At 42.5% G+C, this 27920-nt stretch overlaps 1 protein-coding gene across 6 annotated transcripts; it reads left to right on the top strand.

Annotated features, from left to right (window-relative positions):
* The first annotated feature begins 1193 nt into the window (after nt 1-1193).
* GINS4 (GINS complex subunit 4) lies at nt 1194-14760 on the top strand. Of its 6 annotated transcripts, XM_070253383.1 has the most exons (10): nt 1346-1534; nt 2134-2248; nt 6410-6573; nt 6916-7002; nt 7144-7266; nt 7696-7809; nt 10257-10354; nt 10522-10610; nt 13413-13503; nt 13598-14760. In XM_070253383.1, the coding sequence occupies exons 4-10, from the start codon at nt 6922-6924 to the stop codon at nt 13692-13694; spliced, it is 693 nt and encodes a 230-aa protein (XP_070109484.1). In that variant the 5' UTR covers nt 1346-1534; nt 2134-2248; nt 6410-6573; nt 6916-6921; the 3' UTR covers nt 13695-14760. The 6 variants fall into 6 exon arrangements, with proteins under 6 accessions (XP_001489849.2, XP_005606340.1, XP_070109485.1 ...); XM_070253384.1 differs by lacking the exon at nt 7144-7266 and having other exon boundaries at nt 1343-1534; XM_070253381.1 differs by lacking the exon at nt 6410-6573 and having other exon boundaries at nt 1345-1534.
* Nucleotides 14761-27920: the final 13160 nt, after the last annotated feature.

The raw sequence follows: 27920 nt of genomic DNA, 5'->3' as shown, positions 1-27920 counted from the left end.
ACATGCACATAGACCCCACCTCTCCATGGAGGAGTGTCAACAGCATATTGTAAGAAGACTGGGTCGGATGAGATGTATATCAGAGCACTTGTCTTTGGAAAACACACTCCGCCGCAACTGAAAACCACTGGATTACCAACCCACCGAAACAGAGTTGAAATGGACCTTGAAAAGCCCATTCCTTTGTCATTAACAAAACTCATTCTGCAAGACAGCTCCAACGCCCCTCCTTTTGGAATCCCTCTTTGATGTCCCCCAGCTTCCATAGCCCTTTGTAAACATGCACCCTCTCACTCACCATATTCTATTGTAATTATTTTTATAACATGATTGTAATCAGACAGGTACTATCAACCTGTCAATTAGCCAAAGTTATTTTTTCCAATCAATCAATGTGGCATAGGAAACATCACCAAAGAAAGCAGTCTTCAGAATGATGGAGAGGAGAGGAGCAAGGGGAGCAAGGGGAGCCAGAAGTGACACTTCCAACGGAAAACAAAGGAAAGCAGCTGGAAAAACATCAGCAATTCAGAGATGAAAAACTGACATCACACAAAGAAAAACAAAAAATATATATCTTCATGTTTAACTTGTCTGAATCCATGTCAGCATGAATATACATATACACATGCTTATATATATATGTATGCTTTTGTGTGCATATATATACAAAATACATATATATGTATATATATATGTATATATATATACATATATATATATGCTTTTGTCCTAATTAAAGGTAGATGGCATAAGCAGATGTCTAAATATCCTAGAGTCAAGCAGCTGAGACAGAAGCATCGCCTAAAGCCCTGCTTCTCCACCTCCCCTGCATCAGACGCCCCGAGGTTCTGATTCAGCAGGGTGGGGCGGGCCTGAGAATCTGCATTCTCACGGGTTCCCAGACGACCTTGCTGCTGGTGGTCCAGCACCACAGCCCAAAGGTTTTCACAACCGGAAGTAGAGGCCATAGCTGAATCCCCGGCACAGAGGAAAGAACCAGAAGGGCCACAAGAGCCGGGGTGAGAGGACGACCCAAAACACGGAGGTGGCCTGATCTAGACAGAGCCCATTTCTCTGTTGCCCCTGACCTGCCAGGGCACACTCAGGCGACTGCACCCCGGAGGCCGGAGGGCCGAAGCCGCCGGGCGTCCTCAGCTGCGGTGGCGAGGCGCCCCCTCCCGACCAGCCCGGGCTCTGCCGGCCGGGACCGCACCACGGCGCTGCGGGCGAGGGGGTTGGGGCTAACGCAGGAGGGCGAGCCGCGGAGACGCAAGCCCCGCCCCCTGGGTGGGCGCAGCCATTGGGCGGTGATTGGTCAGCGCCGCCCGTGCGCGGTGACGTTGTACCTGGGCGGAAAGTTTCTGAGAGGCGCGCGGGAGACGAGACTGGGAGGGCCCCGTACGTCCCGGGAAGGCTCGAAAGGGTTGTTCCGCGGCCAGGTGCTCGTCGGGAGAGCCGGGGCGCTTCCCCACGCGCTTCCGCTCCTAGCCGCGTGCTACCTCGGAGTGCTTCTCTGCCTCCGGGCACCCGGGTGAGCGTCCGCCTGGGACCTCTGGGGGGCGGGGGAGGGTGGGGGCGTGTGTGTGTGTGTTGGGGGGGGCGGTGAGAGCGCACCTGAGGCTCTCGGCGCTTCCCTGGCCCCCACCACCTGCCTCCTTAGGCTTTAAGATCACTGACCCGTCTCATGTCGCTGGGCCTCGTGGCTCTAGAAAGTTAGGCGTTAATTAGTTCTCCCAACAATTTTAAGTGCCTGCTGTGAGTTAAGCGCTGAGCTAAGCGCAGAGCCTACGCAGATAATGATGTCCCCGTACTCAGAAGTGCCAGGCACAGAGCAGATGCGTGGTTCGTGTTTGAAAGGACCTGTGCCGGAAAGACAGACAAATGACTATTCCATGATGTGACAGGTGCTCGATTCGAGGTGTACGTGGAAAACACTTGTAAGGGGTGACCTCTGTGAGAGACTAGTACTTGTGCTAAGGTTTGAAGGAAGAGGCAAGGAATTACAAAATCAAATTGTATGCATTCTGTAGCCGCTGCCAGTGAGCCTCTACAGCCCCAGTTGTAGGGATGTAGCTGCTCCTTCTTCCAAATAAATGGAAAACGGGTTATTGGTTCTTTTATTCTCATTAGGCTCCTGGTTTCAGAGAATATGGCAGAGGAGCTGGATCTCATGGGACAGGACTCTGATGGGGGCAGTGAGGAGGTGGTCCTCACTCCTGCAGAGCTCATTGAAAGGCTGGAGCAGGTAAGCACCCCAGAGAGAATCCCCTTGCTCCATTCTTAGCCTTTTTATTTAGTCCAGCTATGCAAATGTCAGGAATCAGAAAATGAGGAAGTGGAATTCAAGGCTTATTTCAAGAGAAGAGGGACTGGATTTTACCATTTACACGGAAATAGGAAGTAGGGAGGACAGCCTCTGTTAGAAACTTTGTAATGTCAAACACAAAATCGTGAAGTGGGGCCAGTAAGGGACAACTTTGGGCGCATTTAATAAAACGGTTCACAGAACAAGGATCTGCTTGGTGTTTGTGGGGACTGCAGAGGTGTTGTGGTGGAAACTTGTAGGTTCTAACCCTTAGTCCCTGGAGCGTCTGCTGTTGCCCTGTAGAAAGCTGGGGTAGCCAGAAAGGGCTGCAACACCTGCCTCAGTAGAAGGCGCGTCGAATTTTTCCTTTTCCTCCCATGTACTTTCTTTTGTCAGCTGTTCTCTACATTTCCACTGCTTATCTAAAATCATTTCTGGGATATTTCTCCTTTTAGTCGTAATGGCTATGGTTTACTGAGTATTTCTCGAGTGCTAGTAACTGTAAGTTACTTGCAATTACTTCTCATGAAGCTCTGGGAGATAGGAGTTGAGACTATCTGTGTTTAAACCCCTCCATGCCACTAGCCTATTATGTGACCTTAGGCAAGTGTTGTAGCTTGTCTCAAGCAGTTCCTTGACTGTAAAATGGAGTTAATAATAGTGGCTACCTCACAGAGTTGCTGTGAGGATTAAGCGAGATACTATATGTCAAGTGCTTAGCAGATTGTCTGACCCGTGATAAGCACTCACTGAGTGTTAGCTGTGAGTAGTAATAATCATTACAACCCAGTGAGGCAGGGGTTATTGTTATGTCCATTTTACAGATGAGGAAACGGGAGCTTAGAGATGTCAAGTAGCTTGCCCAAGGTCACACAGCAGCAGCAGAGCCAGGATATGACCCAGCTCTCTTTGACTGCAGAACATGTGCTCTTAATCCACTACACCTGCTGCCTTATTCTCGTCTTCTCCCTTTAACTGCCCCTTTCCAGAACTCTCTCATGTTCGTTACTTTAGCATTCTTCATTCTTTCCTACCAAACATGCTGTCATGAGTGACAAAACTGAAGGAAGATGATTTTAAAATTGTCTCTCATATGATAATCCTTACTGTGGAGCAGTGAGTCTTAATTTGTTTTTGTATCACAGACGTTTTTGAAAATCTGGTGAAAATTCTGGCCCTTCTTCCCAGCATAATACACATATATACCTATGCAGAATTCTGGGTATAATTTTAGGAGGTTCGTAGACACCCTGAAGTCTGCCCACCTAACCTGTGGACCCCAGTTTAAGAGCCCCTGCTTTATTAAGAAAGGATTCTTTGAACAAAAAGCACAAACCATAAAGGAAAACACTGATACATTCAACTACATGAAAATTAAAAACTTGTTTTTACACCTTGGTAAGAGTAAAAAGACATGCCACACATCTGGGGGAAGATATTTGCAAAATATATAACTGGCAAAAGGATAGTATCCACAATACATACACTTTACAAACTGCCCCATAGAAAAATGAAGTCTTAACAGGCATCTCCCAGAAGCAGAGACCAGAATGGCCAATAATCGTATGAAAAAGATATTCAACCTTTTTAGTAATCAGGAAAGTGAAAATTTAAATCCCAATGAGATATTACTTCATACCCATCAGAGTGGTGGAAATGAAAAAAGTGAATAATATAAAGTTTTGGCAAGGATGTAGAGCAATTGGCACGTTCGTATACTGCAACAGACATGCAAATGGATCACTCTGGAAAATAATTAGTTGTTATTTAGTCAAGTTGAAGGTGCACATATCTTGTGGCTGAGTCATTCTACTCCCAGGTGCATACCCTAGAGAAAATCACCAGCAGACGTGCACAAAATGTTCACAGCATTGCTTGCAATAGTTAAAAACGAGGGGCCGGCCCTCTGGCCGAGTGGTTAAGTTAGCGCACTCGGCTTCGGCAGCCCAGGGTTTCACCAGTTCGAATCCTGGGCACGGACATGGCACCGCTTGTCAGGTTATGCTGAGGAGGCACCCCATATGCCACAGCTAGAAGGACCCACAACTGAAAATGCACGACTGTGTTCCGGGGGGCTTTGGGGAGAAAAAGGAAAAAATAAAATCTTTAAAAAAAACTGAAATAACACAGGTACCCATCAACACTAGAACGGTTAAAAAATTATGGCATAGACACACAGGGGGGAAAAACAGCAACAGAATCAGTAAAATCCATGCTTCTGCAACAGCATGGATAACTCTCAGGAACATCAAGTAGAACAATAGAAAGTAAGTTACTGAAGAAACATAAGTGTATGTAAAGTGCAAACACTTGAAAACTGTTGTTCAAGGCACAGCTTGCCAGCCTGCCTGACATGGCACACGCTGGTGTGCGGCAGATACCTCCTGTTGACCTCCACCCTCGGACAGCCGGAGCCCCCAGGCTGGTGGCCTCTTGTGGTATCATCAGGGGCCCCTTGGAAGGCAGCCTGAGGATAGTGGGATCTGACAGCACAGCCTCAGGTCGGCAGTGGGTGAGCATGAATTACGTCTTGGGCCCGATGCTCTGTCGCAATGCCCTGAGTGCAGCCAGGAGTTGGTCCACCACCTGGACAGCTGCTGCAGCTGGCCACAGCCTCTGAGGCTGCGTGGCATTGCCCGAGGAGCACCCTGACAGGACCACTGGATAGGGTCACTGATAAACACAGTTCCAGGAGCATATATAGGATACTCTTGAATGCCTGAAAAAAGTAATTTAAAACTTACTACCTACAGTGCAGTTTCTCATTTTAATGATTGTATTAGTTTGCTAAGGCTGCATAACAAAGTAGCCACACTGGGTGGTTTAAACAACAGAAACTTATTTTCTCAACTCTGGAGGCTGGAAGTCTGAAATCAAGGTACCAGCTCGGTTGGTTTCTTCTGAGGCCTCTTTCCTGAGCTTGTAAGGGAAGCTTTGTGTGTCTGTGTTTAAATTTCCTCCTGTCATAAGGACACCCGTCATATTGGACTAGGGCCCACCTAATGACCTCGTTCTAACTCAGTTACCTGTTTGAAGACCCTGTCTCCAAATGCAGTCACATTCTGAGGTCCTGAGAGTTAGGTGTTCAACATATGATTTAGGGGTAGAGAGGGACACAATTTAGCCCATAACAGTGATGAACAGAGTGTCATTAAAAATTTTGGTTATGAACCAGATGTAGCCATCTCAAACATAGAATTGACTATTGAAAAAAGACCAGGGATTTGAACACAAATTTCTCACTAGAAATCTTGAAAAGATTTTATTTGAAAAATTTGTACTAATATAAATTTTCCCGTAACATTTTATATTTTATTATGATTTCAAAATGTAAATGAGAAATCTCCCCGAAATCTACTGTTTTACCCCAGTGTACCATACAAGCGTTATCAAATACACTGAAACTATATAGAAAGTTAAATGCTAAATTCAGGCAGATTACCTCTGAGGAAGGAGGGACACATGGGGACTTTTAAAATAATGATAATCTTCTTTAATGAAGTTAAGTGCCCAGAGGTGTTTATATCACTATTCTTCACGTTCATATATTTCATAAATATTTTTGTACCAATTCAGTATTTAGTGAAATCAGTTAAAAAGAAAAACTCCTGCTTTATAAGTCCTCTGTGACAATTTGATCTTTTCTCATTGATTATCCTACTTGAAAATACAGGTTGTCTTTCTAGTTAATTTAAAATATCCGTAACACTAGTACAGAAGCTTGAGCACCTGAGAAGACTTTTCTGGTAGTAGTAGTACCCAGTATTTAATAGTGTGTCTTGATGGTGATAATTGGAGAAGTAGAGACTCAAGGATGTCAAAAGGAGTAAATTGAGCCTGACTGGCATGTAATTCTGAACTATGCTAAAACTGAATTTCCTGGAATTGAAAGATAAGTATAGTTTTCCTCAGTCACCTGTGGAAATTTCAGTTCTCTAAGCCTTGGTAACTTCTGAAATGTACCGAGCGTCTGGGCCTGAGTCAAAATGAGGGATTTAACCCCTTGTTGCAAAACTTTAATAGATGAATATCCATTTCTATTATGATGCTGTCTACTCTTGAATGGATAGTGGATAACTTAATCTGTTTTCTTGTCAATAGGTAAAGATAGCTATGTCCATTTCCTCTCAGATATTATAATGATGGATGAAAAGTATTTGTAAAGTACCCTGAGCTTCAGGAAAGAAGAGAGGTGTGGATTTGTGTGAGGTTACTTCCTCTCTCAAAATAGCAAGGTGGTGGTGCCCCCTGGTGGGCAACTGCAGGTGAGGAAGTAGAAACACGTTGATGCTACTTGGTCAGAGACACTGTTTGAACACCAGGTGGCGTCACTCTCAGCATTGGTATCATACTGACGCCACTTTTGAAGTGAACAGTGTTTTGTAATGTTAGTTAGATAAAAGGTTGTGAACACAGCGCTCCCACTAAAAGAAATAGAAAATCCACCATTAAACATAGCTTGTCTTCAAAGCATTTCCAGTATTTCCAGCTGGTAGGCAAACAGTTTTCTTTGCCTGAGATAGCTGTGATTTTCAGGGATTATGTACTGACTCCCAGGGTTTTTGTGCTCTATTGTTAGTGATGCTTTATTTGGCATTGTTTTTTAGGCCTGGATGAATGAAAAGTTTGCCCCTGAGCTGCTGGAAAGCAAGTGTGAGATTGTAGAATGTGTCATGGAACAGCTGGAGCACATGGTAAGAGCTGCTTGTCTCAGGGTGACAAAGGACGAGAACGCTAAAAGGGTCCATCGGCATAGGGAGAGGCAGTGGTCTGATAGCAAATCTGCTTTGTTTGGCCCAGCCTGGGTTTGTTGGTTTTTTTAAATTTTGAGTTAGTTATCTACAGTTACAAAGCATGAGATTCCTGTGAATATCTGGATATCAGCTTCCCATGAACAGTCTAAAAACATGTCATCACTGGCTCCGCATTTCTTCAGGAGAGCAACTGACCGGAGCAGGGTAAGGGCCCCCTCTCAGTGTGCTCTCCAGGCCCCCACAGTCCCCAGCTGCCCACCTTCCTCACAGACCTTAACTGCCTGGCCCCCATAGATATTTGAGTGTGTGGCCCTTAGCTTAGATGGGTTAGGCTTAAGTCATTAGCAGCCTCAGGGAACTTTGAAACATTGCTATTTTACAATTTCTTAACTCGTGTTTTAACACTACTTTTTAGACTCTTTAGACATTTTTTCTGTCTGCTATATTATCTCCTTTGCAATTGGGTTGGAGTACTTCTGGGCCCTTCTGACCAACCCATATTCACAGTGTGGTTTTTGAGTCCTCAACATTGCCAGAGATGATGGTCCTTGTGGGCAATGTGCAGATTAAACAAAAAAGGACGTAGTCTTTGAATATCATGTTTCTTATAAACTTCATTTTCTCTTTTACTAGGAAGAAAATCTCAGGAGAGCCAGGAAGGGGGATCTGAAGGTCAGTATCCATCGCATGGAGATGGAGAGAATCCGCTACGTCCTTAGCAGCTACTTGCGGTGTCGGCTCACGAAGGTTTGACGTGGAGATACGTGGAGGCATTAAGGCAGTGCAGTCTGTGATGTGCACTGAGCGTCCTGGGGAGAAGTTGGGCTGGGGCCTGGGAGGGGCCAGGGCCAGAAGATGCTGCTGAGGCCCAATATCAGGGTAGCTAAAGAGTAAGGAGGGTAAGAGATTGTTCTAGAGAAGCATAGACGGAACGTGTGTTGCACACCTCCAGGGACACATTTTTAGTCTATTTATCTCTGTGTGAGTGGTGCCCCCTGGAGTTACGTCATGGCAGTGCTGACGGTAGGCTTGTTTGCATTGGTGGAATGGGGAATACTGACGGGGAGAGCTAGTTTTAAAAATTATTTTGCATCTGTCGTACAGTCACTATCAAATGGACCATGATAACTTGACGTTCAACTGTAGCTCTTTGGCCACCTGACTTATAAAAATGAAATTGCAAAACAGTGTTATTTTGTATGATGTCTGTTTCAACTCTGGAAAGTTCTTCCTTCCTTGAAGTTAGGTCTCCTTTCGTTCCACTTGTCCCCTGAGTTATTACAAAACAAATTCATTCTCTCTTCTACACGAGAGTGCTTCAGATATCTGAAGACAGCTTGCAAGTCACATCGAAGTCCGTTCAGCTAAACGTTTCAACCGTTTATTTCCATTTACTCTCCTGGTCTCTTACCGAAAAAGGTTCTAGATTGTCAATATTCGTCTTAATTATACCATTATACCACCTGCAACTGAATACAATATTCCATTTGGTCACTTTTGTGAAAAACAGTACGATCACTTCCCTTATTCTGGATATTAAACTGGTAGTTATGCCACCCAGTATCACATTAGCATATCTGGCACACCATGCTAAGTTCATTCTGTACTCACCATGAAATCTAACCTCTTCTGAAGTTTTTAGTATTATCCCATCTTGTCACCATCCTGTATTTGTATGGCTTGATTTTTGACCCCTAAGTGTAGGGCTTGATTCTTATCCCTCTTTAAACTTCATCTTACTAAATTGGGCCACATCCCTGGTCTCTGGATCCTGATCTTGTCACCTAATGTATTAGGTATCTCTTAACACTTTATGACATCGGCAGGTTTGATAAGAACCTCATCAAAGGTCTTATCTGATTCATTAATAGGATTGGGCCAGTGATAGAATATTCCACCAGAGACTTCCCTACAGAGTGACACCTGTCCCATTGAATCAGTATTCTTTGTCCAGCCCTTTTTTGAGTCTCTCAATCTATATTGTCACCCAGCCCCAGGCTTACAGTGTGTCCACAAAGGTGTCATAAAGATGTTATCACATGTTTTGAAAAAATTGAGACACACAGTATACCTCTCCACCCACCCTCAACTCCCAGGCCACTCACTTTGTTGTTGTTGTTGGGATAAATCCTCTTCATGTTATTAACCACTTTTCTTTGAGTTCACAAACCATCTTTTAAATTATCTATTCTAGCATAGTACCACATATCAATGTTAAGGACACTAATCTGTATTTGAAGATTCCCCACCTTTGTATTTTTGAAAATCAGGAAATTTGCCTATCTCTGATCTTTCACACCTCTTCTGAACTCAGTAATTCTTCTGAGCTTATAAAACTACTTATATTTTCGTATCACTTACAATTACGGTAAGTGATACTGTAACAGTAACAATTTGCATATTACAGGAGAAAAAGCTTCATATACTTACTCTCCATACAAATTTTAGCTAATTTATTCTGGAACATATTGATCCAAGCCAAAAATCTTAAACTCCTTTGAATAGATAAGTGCTTCTTTGTCTTGGCCTTCACTTCCTCCTTACTGTTGTCATTTCCCTTTGTGCAAGGAACATTTCCTTCCACAGAGATAACCACAACAGCACTGACTCCAAACAACACACAAATCCCTTCCCAGCTCCTGACCACACACCTTTTTGAAGCTTGTAGCTTTGTGTGTGTGTGTGTGTGTGTGTGTCTGTGTGTGTGTGTTTTCCAGGTAGTTCTTAGCATTTTTTTTGAAGCCTCATCTCATTTTGGTCTTTATCCTTGCTGGTTCTCTTGTTGGAATTGTGTCACTATTCCATCTACTCGTGTCTTCTGTGTGTGCTTTTCCAGCTTTTGTATGTGTTTCATCTCACGGAAGAATGCCCTGTACATTTATATAAAATGTTAAATGATATCCTCGTCTCTTCCTCTTAAATGTCCTTTAAAATTGTATTTTTGGATTTTCCTTTGTGAAAGCCTCTCAGCCTTTTTTAAAGTGTCTTCCTTTTTAGAGTCCTTTTCTTTCCTCCGAATTCTTCGGAACTGCCTTGAAGTCCAGAATATAGGCCTCATTAGAAAGAGTCTTGACCAGGAAGACTTGCCATTTTTAAAGTCAGTTTCTGGATTAACCTTAGCCTATTTCAGAAATCTGGTATGTTTGACATGTGAATCTTGACAGATGTTTTCATCATGATTTTTATCTTCACAGATAGAGAAGTTTTTCCCTCATGTCCTTGAAAAGGAGAAAACACGCCGTGAGGGGGAGTCTTCTAGCCTTTCTCCAGAAGAGTTTGCCTTTGCCAAAGAGTGAGTAAGCAGTACGTGTGGGACCCACCTTACTTTCCCTGGCTTGTGAGTGTGAGTTTTGGTGGTTGTATACATGAAGCCGATCTCAGAGCCCTGTTGTCTGTCTGATAGCCCTGGTGGCTCCGTCCAGTCGAGTTGTCACAGCAGTTTGAAGTTATGTATTTCAGGTACATGGCTAACACGGAGACCTATCTAAAGAACGTTGCCTTAAAGCATATGCCTCCTAACTTACAGAAGGTGGACCTCTTGCGGTCGGGTAAGCAGAACATTCTCTTTCAGATGTCCCAGGGGCCGTAGGTTACACCCCAAGTGTTTCCAGGTGCCTTAGAATAGGATCTTCATCTTCATTCTTTTCTCTCAAACATAAAGAAATAAGTATATAGATAAGCAGAAAAGAGAAGAGAGGAAGAGTTCTGGGTTTAAAAGAAAAAATTGTTAAAAACAGGTACAAGGGTGGCCTCTTCAGGTTGGGTTGAAATTCTTATGACTGCCGTTATAGACGTAGACTTGTTCGTATGTTCAGTCGTTCCTTCCTCCAACAGTTACCTGCTGGGCATCTACACTGTGCTAGGCTCTTCTGAGCTCTGACGATACAAGAGTCTGTGCTCTCAGGGGCTGGCAGTATTTCCTCATAGATTCCAGATCATGCAGAGACTGTCCAGCCACCAAGGAGGCTTTAAATAGGAGGCTAAGGAAACCTTGGGTGATTCCCTGTTCCCTAGAGTAAGGGCTCCTGGTCTCCTTGTTGTGAGGAGTTTCCCTCATTATGGGAAGGGGGAGCAGGCCTGAGAATGTGGGAGGAGAAGGAGAAGGCGGCTGGGCGGAGGGAAGCGTGACCAGAGCGTCTGCCTCTCGCCCTCCTCCTCGCACAGTCCCTTTCATAGTCTGCTGAGCTGAGGGAAGGGAGTTGTAATAACTCCTAAGCTTGGATCAACCCGGGGGCCCCTGGACTGTAGGTTACGGTTCATATCCCTTGGTCTTTCACAGCTTGCCGTATCCGAGCAGGACCTTGCCAGGCAGAATTGCCAGACCAAATCAAACAGTCCTCCAGGGGACTGGAATCCACGCTCTTCACAAGCTCAGCTTAGTCTGCTGAGGCCACGAGTCCCAGTACAGCTGAGCCCTTGGAACTGATCGCCCACCCAGCTTGTGTGGGGGGCCACACTGTGACCCCTGTGGTGGGTGGAAGAGCTGGAACAGGCTGGGTGGAGACATGGTTTACCAGGTGTCTTGTCAGCTCAGGCTGCCATAACAAAGTACCATGGAGGTTTATTTTCTCACAGATCTGGAAGCCAGAAGTTCATGATCAAGGGCTGGCAGGGTTGGCTTCCTCCGAGGCCTCTCCTTGGTTTGCAGATGGCCACTCTCATGCTGCCTCTTCACATGGCCCCCACTCTGTGCATGCGCACCCCTGATGTCTCTCCGCTTTTTAGAAGGAGACCAGTTAAATTGGATTAGGCCCCACCCTAACAGTCTCATTTTAACCTACCTCTTTAAAGGCCTCATCTCCAAATATATTCCCATTCTGAAGTGCTGGGGGTTAGGGCTTCAGCATATGAATTATTGGGGGGAACAATGCAGCCTGTAACACCAGGAGGAAGCAAGCCCTTACCAGATTTGTGGAACTCTGAACTGGTCATTTTGGTGAATTTGCCTGCGGGAACAAAAGGCCGGTCCATGTCCAGTTCAGTGACTTGTTTGCACCTTAGAAGAACAAGAATGGAGCAAGGACCATCTCCCTAATCACTGCCCAGTGCTGTCACATCCAATTGATTAAAGCAGCCGTGGACTACTGACAGGCATGCATCTGAGTTCCTGGAACTGGCTCTAAGCCATTGTCCCAGAGCTCCTACTTAATGCTGGTGGACACCTCCTAAAACACTCACATGTCACTTGTCCGGATCCCTTCTAAGAACTAGAGCCAGACCCCTGGAATTGAAGCCATGGGGAGTGGGAACCAGCCTGCCCTAGCGAAGTCCAAGTCTTTCTTGGTTAGCCCAGATGCCCTGAGTGCCCCTCAGGCCTCCGGAGCATTGTAAGCCCAGATGGCAGGATGGGGGAAGGCATGTTGAAATCTAAGCTGGGTTTCCTGGAATCAGTAGCTGCCCCGTGGGGCCAACTGACCTGGTGAAGTTGGAGTCTCCTTGGCAGGCCTAGAGCCCTGGAGCAGCCCAGGGGACCTCCCTAGACATTTGGAGCGCGTTATCCTGAACCCCCTCCATAGATGAGGGAATCAAGGACAATATGAAAGCTGAGCTGGGCTCTTCAAGCTGAGTTGTCCAGTAGGATTTCTGGACCCTGCAGTTGATGGAATCCTCTAGGTACAGGGAGCCTCTGGGGCTCCAGGAAATGAAGAGCTGTCAACAAGCAGCCTAGCTCAACACCTGCACTTACTTGAAATGTTGGCTGCTGGGAGAAGAGGAGGGATGGCATCACCTTCTTAACCTGTAATCAACCAGTGAGGGATCACTTACAGGTTAAAACCTATATTCCATGTCTGACATTCAAGGCTATCACCATATGACCCAATGTTCCTAATACTCTCTCCTCCTACTCCTTTATATAGAAATATTTTCTAACCAGGTTTATACACTCTGTCCTCCCAAAACAGCATGCGTATTTCTACCATGGCCCTTGCTATTACCTCCCAGGCTCAGCTCTCCTCTTTAAGTCCCACCCTTTCCTTCAAAGTTCACATCAGCTGCTTTCTCCCCACATCACTGAGTGAATGTGCTTCTGGTGTGAGGTTCCATCAGATGCTGCTGGTACCACCTTGTCCAGAGACCACATGTCGTGCTTGCTGTTATACTCCACACTGTGTAGCAGAATTCCCTGCACAGTTTACATGCTCATTGTTGTAAATGAGTGGTTGCTATGTGAAGCCATGGGTGGGAAGTGTGTTGTTTCTATAAGGAGCCAGATGTCTCCTCAGACAACCCCCCCCACACTGCTTTTACATCCCGGGTCCCTCAGTGCTCAATACAGTTAATCCCAGCAACTTTCCCCATACTGATCTTGCTAGCTGAGTATTTTGATTACAGTATTGTTTTTCTGGCAGTTCCCAAACCCGATCTAGATTCCTATGTGTTTCTAAGAGTGAAAGAACGACAAGAAAACATCCTGGTAGAACCAGAAACAGATGAACAGAGGTGAGTGCCACGTGTGTCTCTGACAGTGGGAAAGACTGCTCCCAATGGAGCCCCAGCTGAGCTCTGCAGATGTATGTTCTTCCTCCTTTTTCAGGGACTACGTGATTGACTTGGAGGAGGGCTCACAGCACTTGATCCGATATAAAACCATTGCACCTCTGGTTGCCTCTGGAGCAGTACAGCTAATTTAACACCAAAGCGAAATAAACAAGAATGAAGACATGGAACCCTAGAGAAAATATTTAGGAACCTCTCCTATCACTTTGTGCCTATGGACAACGGACTTCTCAGCAGTGCTGGGGATCACCTGGACATTGAGAAGGGGCCCAAGGCAGGATTTCTCACGTGCTACATGTGCTGCCGACTCTGCCGTGTTAGGCTGCGTCAGGAGGTGGCGCCCTCGCTCTGTTGAGTCTGCCTCCTGGGCAAATACGTGGAGATCGTCACTTTGGACATCTTTTCCCTTCGTGGTATTTTTTGAGCTAAGGAAAGTGAGACAAAGTTAGTTCATAACAAGGCAGCACTGCCTATGGTGAGGGGACTAGTTAGCCCTGACCTGATGGTGACGGGAGAGTTCATTTAACCTTCCTGGTAGGAAGAATATAAATCAATTAAAGGAAACAGTTACCGCCTTCTATGATATGTCACTAAATTGTGTAAACTAGCCTTTTGGAACCTCTAATATTAAAACCAGTTTCTGTCATGCTTTACTGAGAATCATAACTAAACCAATAAACCATTAAGTTTCAGTTTGGTGACAGAAGGAGCCTCTGGACAGTTCTCTGCTTGTGGTCTAATGAAGTATGTTCTCCCTGCTGGTAACCTGCAGCCTTCCCCGAGTCTCAGGCAGCTTCGCCAAGCCAGCCTCTGGGCCATCTGGCCATCCTTGGCCAAGGCTCTGTTAGCAGAGCAACACTAACTGGCCTATCTAGTGACCTCAGTAGCAGCTTTTCTTTTTTAAGCTCTTTATTTTCCCAAGGGAAATGGATGCAGTTAAACTCCTGCGAATGGAGAGTGTCACAGTGATACCTACAGGAAGGACATACATATGGACAGTGAATGAATCGTCCTTCCTGGAGACATGATACAAAGCAACCTGCATTCAAGCCTTTTCTTGCTTGATGAGAAGGCAGCAGGTTTTCATTTATCTGATAAAGGCTGTTAGTTATCAGTGTAGTATTGCTGTCATTTCCAAGAGAAATCACTAAGTGAAAGCAGGGAAGGTTTTATTCATTAATAAAAGCTTTTTATATTTCATGTGGTGCTTTATTTTTTCCAGACTGTTTTTACCCTCTTCAGCCACTCATTGCACAAATATTTATCGAGCATACAGTGTGCCAGGCACAGTTCAAGACACGGGCTCCAACCCAGAATCAGACTGTCGCCATCCCTGCTCCAATGGTGATAAGGGCCTTGCAGAGAATTAGGACAGTGACTCACTCGAGAGTGACTCATGGTCTGAGGGGTTCTCACTGGTTTTGGTGCATCTCACTGAAGGACGCTGAGGTCTGAGTAACAAGGAGCCAGACACACACAGATCAAAAGGAAGGGCATTCCAGGCAGAGAAAGCAGCTTCGGTAAAGGCCCTGAAGTGGAAATGCGTTCTGCCTGTGGTCAATGTGGCTAGAACGCAGTGGGCAAAATGAAGAATGGCGCAGGATAAGGTCTGAGAGGCAGGCTGGGCCCAGATCACTTAAGGGCTTTGTTAGCAAGGATCCCATTTGGTCCTCGCAGCAGCCCTGAGAAGTAGGCAGGGCTGGGAGGATGCAGTAGGTGGGAAACAAAGTGGTGAGTCTCCCTCCTAGTCACGTGTGCGCCTTCTCACCATGGCCTCCATTATGGTGCTAAGCAGCCAGGAGACGGACGTGGGCTGTTACACTGTTATCTAGAACAGTGCTTCCTAAGCCTTAATATGCACACCAGTTGCCTGCAGGTCTTGTTACAATGCAGATTCTGATTCAGAAGGTCTGGGGTGGGACCCAGGATTCTGCATTTCTGAGGAGCTCCAAGGCTGTGTGCTTGCTGCTCATCCAGGGACCACACTTTGAGTGGCAGGGCTCTATATCTTCCTGTTCTGTGCATGCTGGGCCACACAGAGGAGTTTAAGGTCTCTACTAAAGGCACAGAGTGAATTGTGTCATTTCCTAGGTCACCTCTTCAGAGGAAGACTGGTTTAGATATGTCGTTTTAAAATAAAGGGGAAATTGAATTTCAAAACCAAGTAGCAAAGGAAATGATGTGGCTTAGTGTGACACTGACTGTTTTTCAGTTCATGGTATTTTGCTTTATTAGAAACTCATCACTGGAAGCATGATAGAACATTTTCCTCGAACAATTGCAACATACTTCATCATAAGCTTGTCACCAGCAAGATGGCTATTCCTGAGAAATGCTTGCAGGTGCATATCTGGGTTTTCCCAGCCGCAGCAACTGTGTGTCAGCTGTGTTCACTCTGTGCCCAGGCCCCGGCAGGCAGAGGAGCTCTAGTGCCACCCTCATAGGCATTGAACTGCCTTCTGTGACGTTCACAGTTAACCAGAAAGCTTTCAAAGTGAATTGTGAAGCAAGCACATTATAGATCAATTCTTTATGTAATGTTCTTTTTTTTTTCTGCTTTTTCTCCCCAAATCCCCCCAGTACATAGTTGTATATTTTAGTTGTGGGTCCTTGTTGTGGCATGTGGGACGCCGCCTCAGCATGGCCTGACGAGCGGTACCATGTCCGCGTCCAGGATCCGAACCAGTGAAACCCTGGGCTGCTGAAGTGGAGCGCATGAACTTAATGACTCGGCCACTGGGCCGGCCCTTACGTAATGTTCTTTATCATGAGAGGCTAAACATTCCCAACGTGGAATTCGAGAATTGATTTTTTTCCTTTTATTTCTGTTGTGGTAAAATACACATAACAATTGCCATCTTAATCATTTTGGAGAGCACGGTTCAGTGGTATTAAATACAGTCACACTGTTGTGCTACCATCACCACCATCCATCCTCAGAACGCTTCATCTTGTGAAATTGACCCTGTTAACTATTAACTCCTTGTGGTCCCCTCCTGCTGATGCCTGGCAACCACCGCTGTACTTTCTGTCCATGATTTTGACTACTCTAAAGACCTCACATAAGTGGAATCATACAGCATTTCTCTTTTGTGATTGGCTTATTTCACTTAGGAGAATGTCCTCAAGGTTCATCCATGTTGTCACATATTGCAGAATCCCCTTCCTTTTCAAAGCTGAATAATATTCTGCTGTGTTTGTATACCACATTTTGCTTATTCATTTGTCTGTCAGTTGGGTTGCTTCCACATTTTAGCTATTGTGAATAATGCTGCAGTGAACGTGGGCCTACAAATAGCTCTTCGAGACCCTTCTTTCAACTGTGGAGGGTATCTACCCAGAAGTGGAATTGCTGGATCATATGGTAGTTCTATTTTTAATTTTTTGAGGAACTGCCATGCTGTTTTCCACAGCAGGTGTACCATTTCACATTTCTACCAACAGTGCACAGAGGTTCCAGCTTCTCAGTCCTTGCCTACACTTGTTGGGGGGGGTGGGGGTTGATAGCCATTCTGATGAGTGTGAAGTAGTATTTCATTGTGGTTTTGATTTCATTTCTCTAATGATTAGTGATGTTGAACATCTTTTTATGTGCTTATTGGCCATTTTTATATCTTCTTTGGAGAAATGCCTATTCAAGTCCTTTGTGCATTTTTTTAATTGGGTTGTTTGGTTTTCGTTGAGTTTTAAGAGTTCTCTATATATTCTGGATATTAATCCCTTATCAGATACATGATTTGCAAATATTTTCTCCCATTCTGTGGGTTGCCTTTTTACCCTGTGGATAGTGTCATTTGATGTACAAAATGCTTTTAATTTTCATAAAGTCCAATTTGTCAATTTTTTCTTTTGTCACCTGTGCCTTTGGTGTCATAAATCATTGCCAAATCCAATGCCATAAAGCTTTTGTTGTGTTTTTTTTTCTGAGCTGTATTTTTTTAAGTCTTACATTTGAGTCCTTGATTCATTTGAAGTTAATTTTTGTATATTATTTTGTGTATTAGGTAAAAGTTCAACTTCATTTTTTTGTATGCTGACCTCTAGTTTCCCCAGCACCATTTCTTGAAAAGACTGTCCTATTCCCCATTGAATGGTCTTGGCACCCTTTCAAAAGTCATTTGACCAAATATGTGAGGGTTTATTTCTGGGCTCTCTAGTCTGTTCCCTTGGTCTATATATTCCTCTTGATGCCAATACCACACTGTTTTGATTCCTGGAGCTTGTAGTAAGTTTCGAAATCAGGAAGTGTGAGTAATCCAGTTTTGTCCTCCTTTTTCAAGACTGTTTTGGCTATTCAGGGTCCCTTGAGATTCCATACGAATTTTACAATGGGTTTTTGTTTTTGATTTCTTCAAAAAACGTCACTGGGATTTTGATAGAGGTTGCATGGAATCTGTGGATTGCTTCAGGTAGTATCAACGTCTTGAAAATAAGTCTTCCAGTCCGGAGCGTGGGTGGTGTTTTCATTTATTTGTGTCTTTAATTTCTTTCAGCGATGTTTTGTAGTTTTCATTATGCAAGTCTGTCACCTCCTTGGTTAAGTTAATTCCTTAGTGTTTTATTCTTTTCGATGCTATTGTAAATGGAGCTGTTTTTGTAATTTCCTTTTCAGAGTATTCATGTAGAAATGCAACTGATTTCTGAGTTTTGACTTTGTATCTTACTACTTCGCTGAATTCATTTATTAGTTGTAACAACTTTTTTGTAGAATCTTTGGGATTTTCTACGTATAATATCATATCATCTACAAACAGATGATTTTACTTCTTCCTTTCCAATTTGGATACCTTTGCTTTGTTTTTCTTGCCTAATTGATCTTTTTGTACTATGTTGAATAGAAGTGGTGAAAGGCATCCTTGCCTTCTTCCTGATCTTGGAAGAAAAGCTTTCAGTCTTTTTACCATTGAACATGGTGTTTGCTGTGGGTTTTTTATATATGGCTTTTATCATGTGAGAGTAGTTTCCTTCTCTTCCTATCTTGTTGACTGTTCTTATCATGAAAGGGTTTTAAATTTTACCAAATGCCTTTTCTCCATCAATTGAGATGATCTTATGGGTTTTTTCCTTCATTTTGTTGATGTGGCCTATTACGTTGATCAGTTTTCATATGTTGAATCATCCTTGCATTCCAGGAATAAATCTCAGTTGGTCATGGTGTATAATCCTTTTAATATGCTGCTGAATTCTGTTTGCTAGTATTTTGTTGATGATTTTTGTATCAATGTTCATAAGGGACATTGGTCTGTAGTCTTCTTTTCTTGTAGTCTTTGTCTGGCTTTGGTATCTGGGTGATGCTAGCCTCATAGAATGAGTTAGGAAGTACTCTCTCCTCTTCAATATTTTGGAAAAGTTTGAGAAGGATTGGTATTAGTTCTTCTTTAACTGTTTGGTAGAATTCACCAGTGAAGCCATCAGATCCAGGCTAGGAGATTTTTGATTACTGATTCAGTCTCCTTCCTAGTAATAGTTTATTCGGATCTTCTATTTCTTTATGATTTAGTCTTTGTAGGTATTGTGTTTCTAGGAACATGTTGATTTCATCTATGTTATCCAATTTTCTGGTGTACAGTTGTTCATGAGACTCTCTTCTAATCCTTTTTATTTCTGTAGAATCAGTAATAATGTGTCCACTTTCATTTCTGATTTTAATAATTTGAGTCTTCTCTCTTTTTTTCTTAGTCCATTTAGGTAAAGGTTTGTCAGTTTCATTAATCATTTTGAAGAACCAACCTCTGGGTTTATTGTCTCTGTTGTTTTTCTATTCTCTATTTCATTTATCTCTGCTCTAATCTGTATTATTTCCTTCATTCTACTGGCTTTGGGTTTAATTTGTTCTTTTTTTTTTTTCCAGTTCCTTAAGTTGTAAAGTTAGGTTGTTGATTTGAGGTCTTTCTTGTCTTTTAATGTAACCATTTATAGCTATAAATTTCTCCCTTCACACTGCTTTCACTATGTCCCAAGGTTATGGTATGTCATGTTTTCATTTTCACTCATATCTAAGTATTTTCTAATTTCTCGTGTGATTTCTTCTTGATCCACTGATTACTTACAAGTGTATTGTTTAACTTTCACAGTTTTGTGAATTTTCTAGTTTTACTTTTGTTATTGATTTCTAACTTCATTTTGTTGGGGTCAGAGAAGATACTTTGTATGATATCCATCTTTTTAAATGTATTGAGACTTAATTTGTGACCTAACATTTGCTCTATCGTGGAAAGTATTCCGTCGAGAAGAATGCATATTGTTGGGTGGAGTGTTCTGTGTATGTCTTAGATCTAGTTGGTTTACGGTGTTGTTTAATTCCTCTGTTTCCTTGCTTCTGCCTGTTTGTTTTGTCCATTATTGTGAGTGAAGTGTTGAAGTCTTCAGCTATTATTGTAGACCTGTCTATTTCTCCCTTCAATTCCGTCAGTTTTTGCTCCATATATTTTGATGATCTGTCATTCAGTACATGTAATGGTTTATAATAGTTTTATCTACTTACTGTATTGAACCTTTTATTAGTATATATCCTTCTTTGTCTCTTGCAGCCTTTTTTTGACTTCAAGTCTATTTTGTCTGATATTAATATAGCTACCCCAATCTCTTTTGATACTATTTACATGGAATATCTTTTTCCATACTTTCCCTTTCAACCAGTTTGTGTCTTTGGATCTCAAGTGAGTCTTTTATAGACAGTACATAGTTAAATCATGTGTTTTTATCCATTTTGACAATCTCTTTTGATTGGAGAAATTAATCCATTTATATTTAAAGTAATTACTGATAGAGACTTACTTCTGTCATTGTGCTGTTTGTTTTCTGTATGCACTATAGCTATTTTGTCCCTCATTTGCTGCATTACTGTCTTCTTTTCTGTTTATTTCATTTTTTTTTAGTAAAATGTTTAAATTCCTTTCTCATTTCCTTTTGTGTATACTCTCTATCTATTTTCTTGTGGTTACTATGAGGACTACATTTAACATCCTAAAGTTATAACCCTCTAATTTGAATTTATACCAGCTAACTTCAATAATATACAAAAACTTGACTCCTTTACAGCTCAGTCCCCACCGCTTTGGGTTGTTGATGTCACAGAATTGCATCTCTATGCACTGTGTGCCCAAAAACATAAACTAATAATTCATTTAACTGCATTAGTCTCCTAAATTAAGTAGAAAAAAAGATTTGGAGTTACAAACCAAAGTTAAAGTAATAGTAGCTTTTACATTAATAATATTTTTTTCTTAAAATGTATTAGTCTCAGGCCAGCCCCATGGCTGAGTGGTTAAGTTTGCGCGTTCTGCTTTGGCAGCCCAGGGTTTGGCCAGTTTGGATCCTGGGCATGGACCTAGCACCGCTCATCAAGCCATGTTGAGGCAGCATCCCACATAGCACAACCAGAAGGACCCACAACTAGAATACACAACTATGTACTTGGGGGCTTTGGGGAGAAGAAGAAAAGAAAAAGATTGGCAACAGATGTTAGCTCAGGTGCCAATCTTTAAAAAAAATAATTAAAAAAGTATTAGTCTCTCAAATCATGTAGAAAACAAAAAGTACAGATACAAACCGTAATTATAGTAATACTAGCTTTTATAATTGCCCATGTGTTTACCTTTATTGAGATCTTTATTTCTCCATATAGCTTCAAATTACTGTCTAGTGTCCTTTCGTTTCAACTTACAGAACTCCCTGGAGCATTTCTTGCAGTGCAGATCTAGTGGTCACAAACTCCCTCAACTTTTGTTTATCTGGGAGTGTCTTAATTTCTCCCTCACTTTTGAAGGACAGTTTTGCTAGATATAGGATTCTTTATTAAAAAAAAAGTTTAGCGTGAATGTCAGAAGTAATTTTTCTTTCTTTTAGCACTTTGAATATATTGACCCCCTGTCTTCTGGCCTCCAAAGTTTCTGATGAGAAATCTGCTGATAATCTTGAGAATCCCTTGTATGTGATGATTTGCTTCTCTCTTGCTGCTTTCAAGATTTTCTGTTTATCTTTGGTTTTTGAATGTTTCATTATAATGTGTCTCACTGGGGGACTCTCTGCATTCATCTTACTTGGAGTTTATTGAGCTTCTTGGATGTTTATATTTATGTCTTTCATCAAATTTGAGACATCTTCAGCCAATATTTCTTTAAATATTCTCTCTGCCCCTTTCTGTTTCTCTTCTTTTTCTGGGACTCCCATGATGAATAAGTTGGTCCTGTTGATGGTGTTATGTCCCATGGGTCCTTTAGGTTCTGTTCACTTTCCTTCAATCTTTTTTCTTTCTGTTCCTCAGCCTCAGTAATTTCCATTATCCTGTCTTCAGGTTCACTGAATCTTTCTTCTGTCTACTCAAAACTGCCTTTGAATTTCTCTAGTGAATCTTTCATTTCAGTTACTGACCTTTTCAGCTCTAGAATTTCTTTTTGGTTTCTTTTTAGGTTTTCTATATCTTTATTGATATTTCCATTTTGTTCACACTTCATTTTATTGACTTTCTCCACATCTTCATTTAGTTCTTTGAGCATCTTGAAGACAGTTTTTTAAAGTCTTTGTCTAGTAGATCTACTACTAGGTCTTTTTCAGGGAAAGTTTCTATTAATTTATTTTTTTCCTTATAATGGGCCTTACTTTCCTCTTTCTTTGTATGCTTTATGACTTTGTGTTGAAAACTGGACATTTGAATCTAATGATATGCTAACTCCAAAAATCAGGTTCTCCTCCTTCTTCAGGGCTTACTGATTTTGTGATCGTTTTTGTTTATTTTGTTTTTTTGATTGTTGTAAGCTATCTCAGTACCAGGGGTCAGCCTTAAGTGTAAACTTAATGTCTTCCCAGGTCTTTTCTTAGCCTTTCCCTGGGCATGCACAGTCACTTTCTAATGTTCTCTGTATATGCAGTTGATTTTGAATGTCCTAGTCTTTAAGTCTGCTTCCTGAATGGAGAAAAAGCGAAAAATAAAGGGGAAGAGAAAGGGCTTCAGCTTTTAAATCCCTTGGAAGTCACTTCAACCGTAGGGGAAGGAGTTTGCAACAATGGGAGCAGGTACGACAACAATGGCTGCCTGCCTCTTTTGCACCTCTGTGATCAGAAGCAGCAAGCAGTGATCAGAGCACAGATCCCCAATATCTGGAGGACAGGGTCCGCCTTGCCCACCCTAGCTCCCACAAGCCGTGTGCAAGCTGCCTCAGGAACACTTGCACAGCTGGCGGTGGAGGCTTAGTAGCTGCTACTGTGCTAAGAGCTGAAATTGACCGAAATTAACTGTAATTTACCATCTAAGTCTTCCTCTGGAATTTTCAAGCCCTCAATAAGAGTCCAGAGTCCCAAAATAGTTCTGTCAGATAGACTCTGCCAGTGCAGTTGTCTAGGTGAAGAGAAAGTCAAATCCTCATTTGAACTGGTTTTAACATTTTCCTGGTTCTCTCATTAAATCTTTGGCATGTGTTCATTTTGTATCTGTATAAGAGTCAACAGTTCCTACCATATAGGTGTTTACAAATCAATTTTAATTTTTCTTATGTAATTATAAGGTAGGTAATATTGATATCCCCATTTTATAGATGAGAAAACAAGACTAATCTCCCAAAGGTCACTGCTTCAGTCAGTGCTGCTAGGTCGAGGTGATGGGATGCAAACCCCAGTGAGTCCAGGACTCCGCGGTCTGTCCCTGAATTAGCTCACAGGACCCTCCACATAAGGAACGAAGATCCAAAACTGTTTTGAGCAGTGATAGCTTCACTGTGGTAAGTTCAAGTCTTCAAAAAAGACTCCTTTGAGGGAGTTACCACTACCACTCCCATTTCCCCAGAAGAGGTGGCATTGTTCCTAACATAGGAGTATTTTCTGCTTTAAGCGGGTCTTGTTCAACATACCACAGTGGTTACAAATTCTACCTAACTTAAGACAAGGAAAAACATTCAAAATAAGTTGAGCACACAATTACCTTCCCTCTCGTCCAATTCTGTTACGTTCTATGAGAACAAGAACAAAAGTAAATGACTATTTGTGCCCCCAGGAAATTTGCAATGAATCCTAAGAAGACTCCCTAAGTATAACTCTAAAAATATAAGATTGTCTCAGAAAAAAATTGTCTTAACAGCCAGGACTAAGAAGGTAGAAAGGAAACGATTTTCCTGGGCTCAGAGCTTTGCATATGAGAGAGTGTTTTCAGCCTCTGAAGTACAGTACTCCTTGGAACCCAAACTTGTTCCCAGCTCAAGTGTAAATTTTTTAAAACTTCACATTGCTGCTTCTGTTATCTCTGAACCTGTAATTTTCCTCAGGTACCATTCTGACCATTACGTTACCTCTCTTAAAAAGCTTCAGTGGCTACCCATTGCCTACAGAAACAGAGAGGGGTAAAGAAGATTAATATTTTTGGGCATCTGTGTCCTATCAATGAACAAATTGCTCTCCACAAATGACCTTGTCGAATCCTCATTGCCACCCCATGAGGTAAGCACTGGTCTCACCATTGTACCCTCGCTTCCTGGTCAAGTTCTCCTTTCTCTTTCCCTAAATGGTTGCTAATTTCCTTTTTATACTTACAGTTTACTATTTTATCTTTATTAAAATCCCACCAGAATTCTTTGGGGAACTAAGTAAGGAATAAGTAAATTCATATTCATAACACTGGAGCAATCAAGATGATTTGGGCATGCCCACTATCGAACTTCCAGAATAGATTGTGAAAATAACAGATGGAAAAATGGTGCATGCTCCATCTACCTTCATTTGTTGACAAGCACAGCCAGTGTGCCACCCACTCAGCAATGTTTGCAGACTTGCCCTGCTTCACCCTCCAGACAAGTCGCTTGGCCTTCAGTCTGAGTGAGACTGTAGTTGCCCCCCTGCCTGTTTATAACAGATCATGAGCCTTGCTTCTGCTATCTAAAGCTTTCTGATCTCCAGCCAACAACATCACATGTCTGCACTTCGGTGAGCTCAGTCTTGATACAGCCGCTAACCACAGCATGCCAACAATAAGGGTCATATCGTCAGTCCATTTCTCTTGTTTCCCCAAGTTTTGTTTCTGAATCAAACTTGATCCCAGAAAGCAGTCTCCCCAGACTAATGTTTTAGTTCCTTGCTTTTAACAAAGAAACAGCCATGTGAAAAACATCTCCATGTCTTCCAAAAATTATGACTGAAAACATTATCTATTACCTGTTGTTTTCTTTAAAAGGACCCATGTAATAAATTTTTAGTACAAATTTTAGTACTTAAATTTAGTACAAGTAAAAGTTTGTCTCTTCAAACTTCTGTAATTCATTTTATCAGACAAATCAGTCCTACTGGTTTCTCTTTTTAGTCTTCCTACCAGGGAGCGCAGAGCCAATTACTGTGCTCACTGCTTCACCCCGACTTCCTTGTAAATTTTCCCTGGGTCTTTCCTTACATAGTTTCTGATCTCCTTTTAGTACCTACAGTTTTACTATTTTATTTTGTCTTAATTTAAAAAGCTACCCCAAATTTGGGGGAGAATTAAATAAAGGATAAATAAATACATAGTAGCAACTTGGGCATATATTAGTAACCTAGAGTTCCTAGTTTCTAAAACATGTATGAGAATGAGCCATTTCACAGCATACAAATTCCTAAGTGAGGCACATAAGCAAAAGTGGTAACGAGGGCAAGAGTTGTAGTGTCTTGTCACTCTGGAACTTTAAAAAAGTGAATAGGCCAAGTAAACGACGCAATAAATATAGTAGTATGCCGAGTGTACCTCTGTTCAATTTGGTAAATGAACATATAGGGTCAGACGTGGTGGCATGTGCTGTGTGTTCAGAGGAAGAAAGCCCCTGACTTGAAGCAGCAGAGAATCTAGTGAGGGAGACCAATAGGAACGCAAATCTCAGAATAACACGCTCTTATAAAAGTAGGGCAGAGCATGGAGCATGATGAAAGAACACAGGAAGGACTCCAAAGATAAGAAATCACAAACGCTTCCCAGAAGGGCTGGTGGCTGTGCGGGGACTTGGGACACTAGAGGAATTCGCCGGGCCAAGGAGGGAAGAGGGAATGGCTGCTTTGGGCAGAAATGCCATGAGCAAAGGCACAGAAGCCATAGGACACGTACACCACTCTGGGCACTCCAAGGAGTTGGGCAAGCGCATGGGGTGAGAGTTGGGGTGTGGGAGGAGAGCAGCTTCCCATCTTTTAGGGTCTCAGGAGGCCTATGTTATAAGACTCATATGACGTACAAGTCTCACAGGAATCTGATTTATCATGCTAAAGAATTGAATTCTGCGCTAAAACATTTGGGATTCTCTGAAGGACTTTAAACTAAGATCTGATATGATCAGATTTACATTTTTAGAAAACTGATTTGCATTTAGAAAAATCCCTATGGTGACTGTAAAGAATGAAGGCCAGACCACACGGTTAGAAACCAGTGGCTGTGCTGGCGATCCAGGTGAGAAGGAAGAAGGACCCTGCAGCACATAGAGGTGGAGATGATGCGGCATCGGGCAGGCGCCTCTGCTTCCTGGAACGGTGGACTAGGCAACTGGGTCGCTGCTCACACTGAAGTCAATTAAAAAATTGGATGAAATATAAAAAGCATTTTTCTAAAGACATCGGATTGCTAACAAGCTAGTGAGGAATTGTTGCACCCAGATCTAGGAGAAAAAAGAGCTCAGGAGAGGTGAGTCTAGCCTTTGCCTGGGCAAAGGGGTAGCTGAGAGACTGGGCAGCTCTTCAGCAGCCAAACTCAGTGATCATTAAGTCTGAGATTCCCGGGCCGTTCAATTCAGGGCATCTGTGAACTTGGTTAATAAAAGATCCCATCTTTTTTTCACTAACCTCTAAATGAAGCTTAGGCTTTCCTTCTATTATGAACCCAGGCAACAAGCCACAGCAATATCAGCAGGACTTGTGAGCATCACCAACAGAAATCAGATATTTTCACATCACATTTACAGTCACTGCAGATTTCTCAAAATGTTATTTACATTCACTACTATTTCTAAATTACTGTTGGTATTAGACCTGCTGCCAGGAATTGCTATTTATGTTGTCATAAAGAAGCACATGTATTAGTATAACACAATTTTCTTATTGTATTTCAATATATTGGTTTCCTTTGCAATCCTACATATTTTATGCTTTTAAAAACATTGTTCTGAGAAGGAGTCCATAGCTTCATCAGACTGCCAGCAAGGTCTGTGGAGCAGAGGTGAAGCACCTGTGGCCCAATGGGACCAGTGGGACGAAAGTTGGAGTTCAGTGCCTATGCAGCTTGAGAGTTCTGGCAAACCCCCCTCATTTAGGATTGGGACTCCAGGAGCAAAAGTGAATTGGAAGTAAACCAAGTCCTCACCACAGATTTTAGCCTGGCTTTGAATCATGTGGATGGTCCTGAAATTTTCAAACTTGTACATTAAAAGATCTGATTAAAGAAATCCAGATCACTGGTGCCTCCAGGGGCCTGGCAGAACTAAAATCATCTCTGAGGAAAGAGAACATCGTAGGCCTCAAATGATTTCTAAAAAACTTTTTCAAATACAATGTCTAGCATAAAGATAATAGGCACATAAGGAGAAAAGATATTAAGAATGAGAACCAAGAGAAGCAACAGATACCAGAAACACAAGTATCCCAGATGGTGGAATTAATAGACACAGGCTGTAAAACAACCATGTTCATTGGGATAACAGAGGAACTCAAACATTTCAGGAAGGAACTAGAAGCAATACAAAGTAACATTGCAGATTTGAAAAAGAATATTAGCAGTGAGGGGCCGGCCCAGTGGTGTAGTGGTTAAGTTCACGTGCTTTGCTTTGGCAGCCCGGGGTTCACAGGTTTGGATCCTGGGCACAGACCCAGCACTGCTCATCAAGCTATGCTGTGGTGGCAACCTACATAAAATAGAGGGAGACTGGCATACATGTTAGCTCAGAGCCAATCTTCCTCAGAAAAATATGTATATATATTAGCAGGAGCAAGTCTGAGAGAATGGGATGACCATTTAGATTGGAGGTGGGTGGGAATTAAAAGAGGAGTCTAGAATGACATCTAAAGTGGGCAACTGAAAACAATAATTACGCTAAGTGGTACAAGGAACGTAGAAGAATTTTGTTAGGTGGAAGTGGAGTGAAGAAAAGGATGATGTCATAGACATATTGAGCTTGATGTCTTCATGGGACGTGAAAGTGGAAATGCCTGCAAGAGTCCGAGTGTGTGGGACTCAGGAAGGAGACGTGGTCTGGAACATAACATGGAATTCGTCAGTACTCAAGTGAAACGGAAGTCCTGGGAGCAGCTAAGGTAACTCAAGGACAAGTGTAGAGAATGGGTGTGAAGGGACTTGTAGGATCAGAGATTCTCGTTGCAAGTGATGAAATCCAACCTAAATTAACTTCAGGAAAAAGGAGATTTACTGCCTC

The sequence above is a fragment of the Equus caballus genome, chromosome 27 (genome assembly GCF_041296265.1).
Source record: "Equus caballus isolate H_3958 breed thoroughbred chromosome 27, TB-T2T, whole genome shotgun sequence".
Classification (NCBI taxonomy): Eukaryota; Metazoa; Chordata; class Mammalia; order Perissodactyla; family Equidae; genus Equus; species Equus caballus.
The sequence above is the reverse complement of the archived record's forward strand: the minus strand, read 5'-3'. Positions and strand labels throughout refer to the sequence as shown.

Coding starts and splice junctions, on each gene's coding strand:
- GINS4 (XM_070253381.1), top strand. CDS start 2,153: ATGGCAGAGGAGCTGGATCTCATGGGACAGGACTCTGATGGGGGCAGT. Junction 2,249..6,915: donor TCATTGAAAGGCTGGAGCAG/GTAAGCACCCCA, acceptor ATTGTTTTTTAG/GCCTGGATGAATGAAAAGTT. Junction 10,611..13,412: donor GGTGGACCTCTTGCGGTCGG/GTAAGCAGAACA, acceptor TTTTTCTGGCAG/TTCCCAAACCCGATCTAGAT.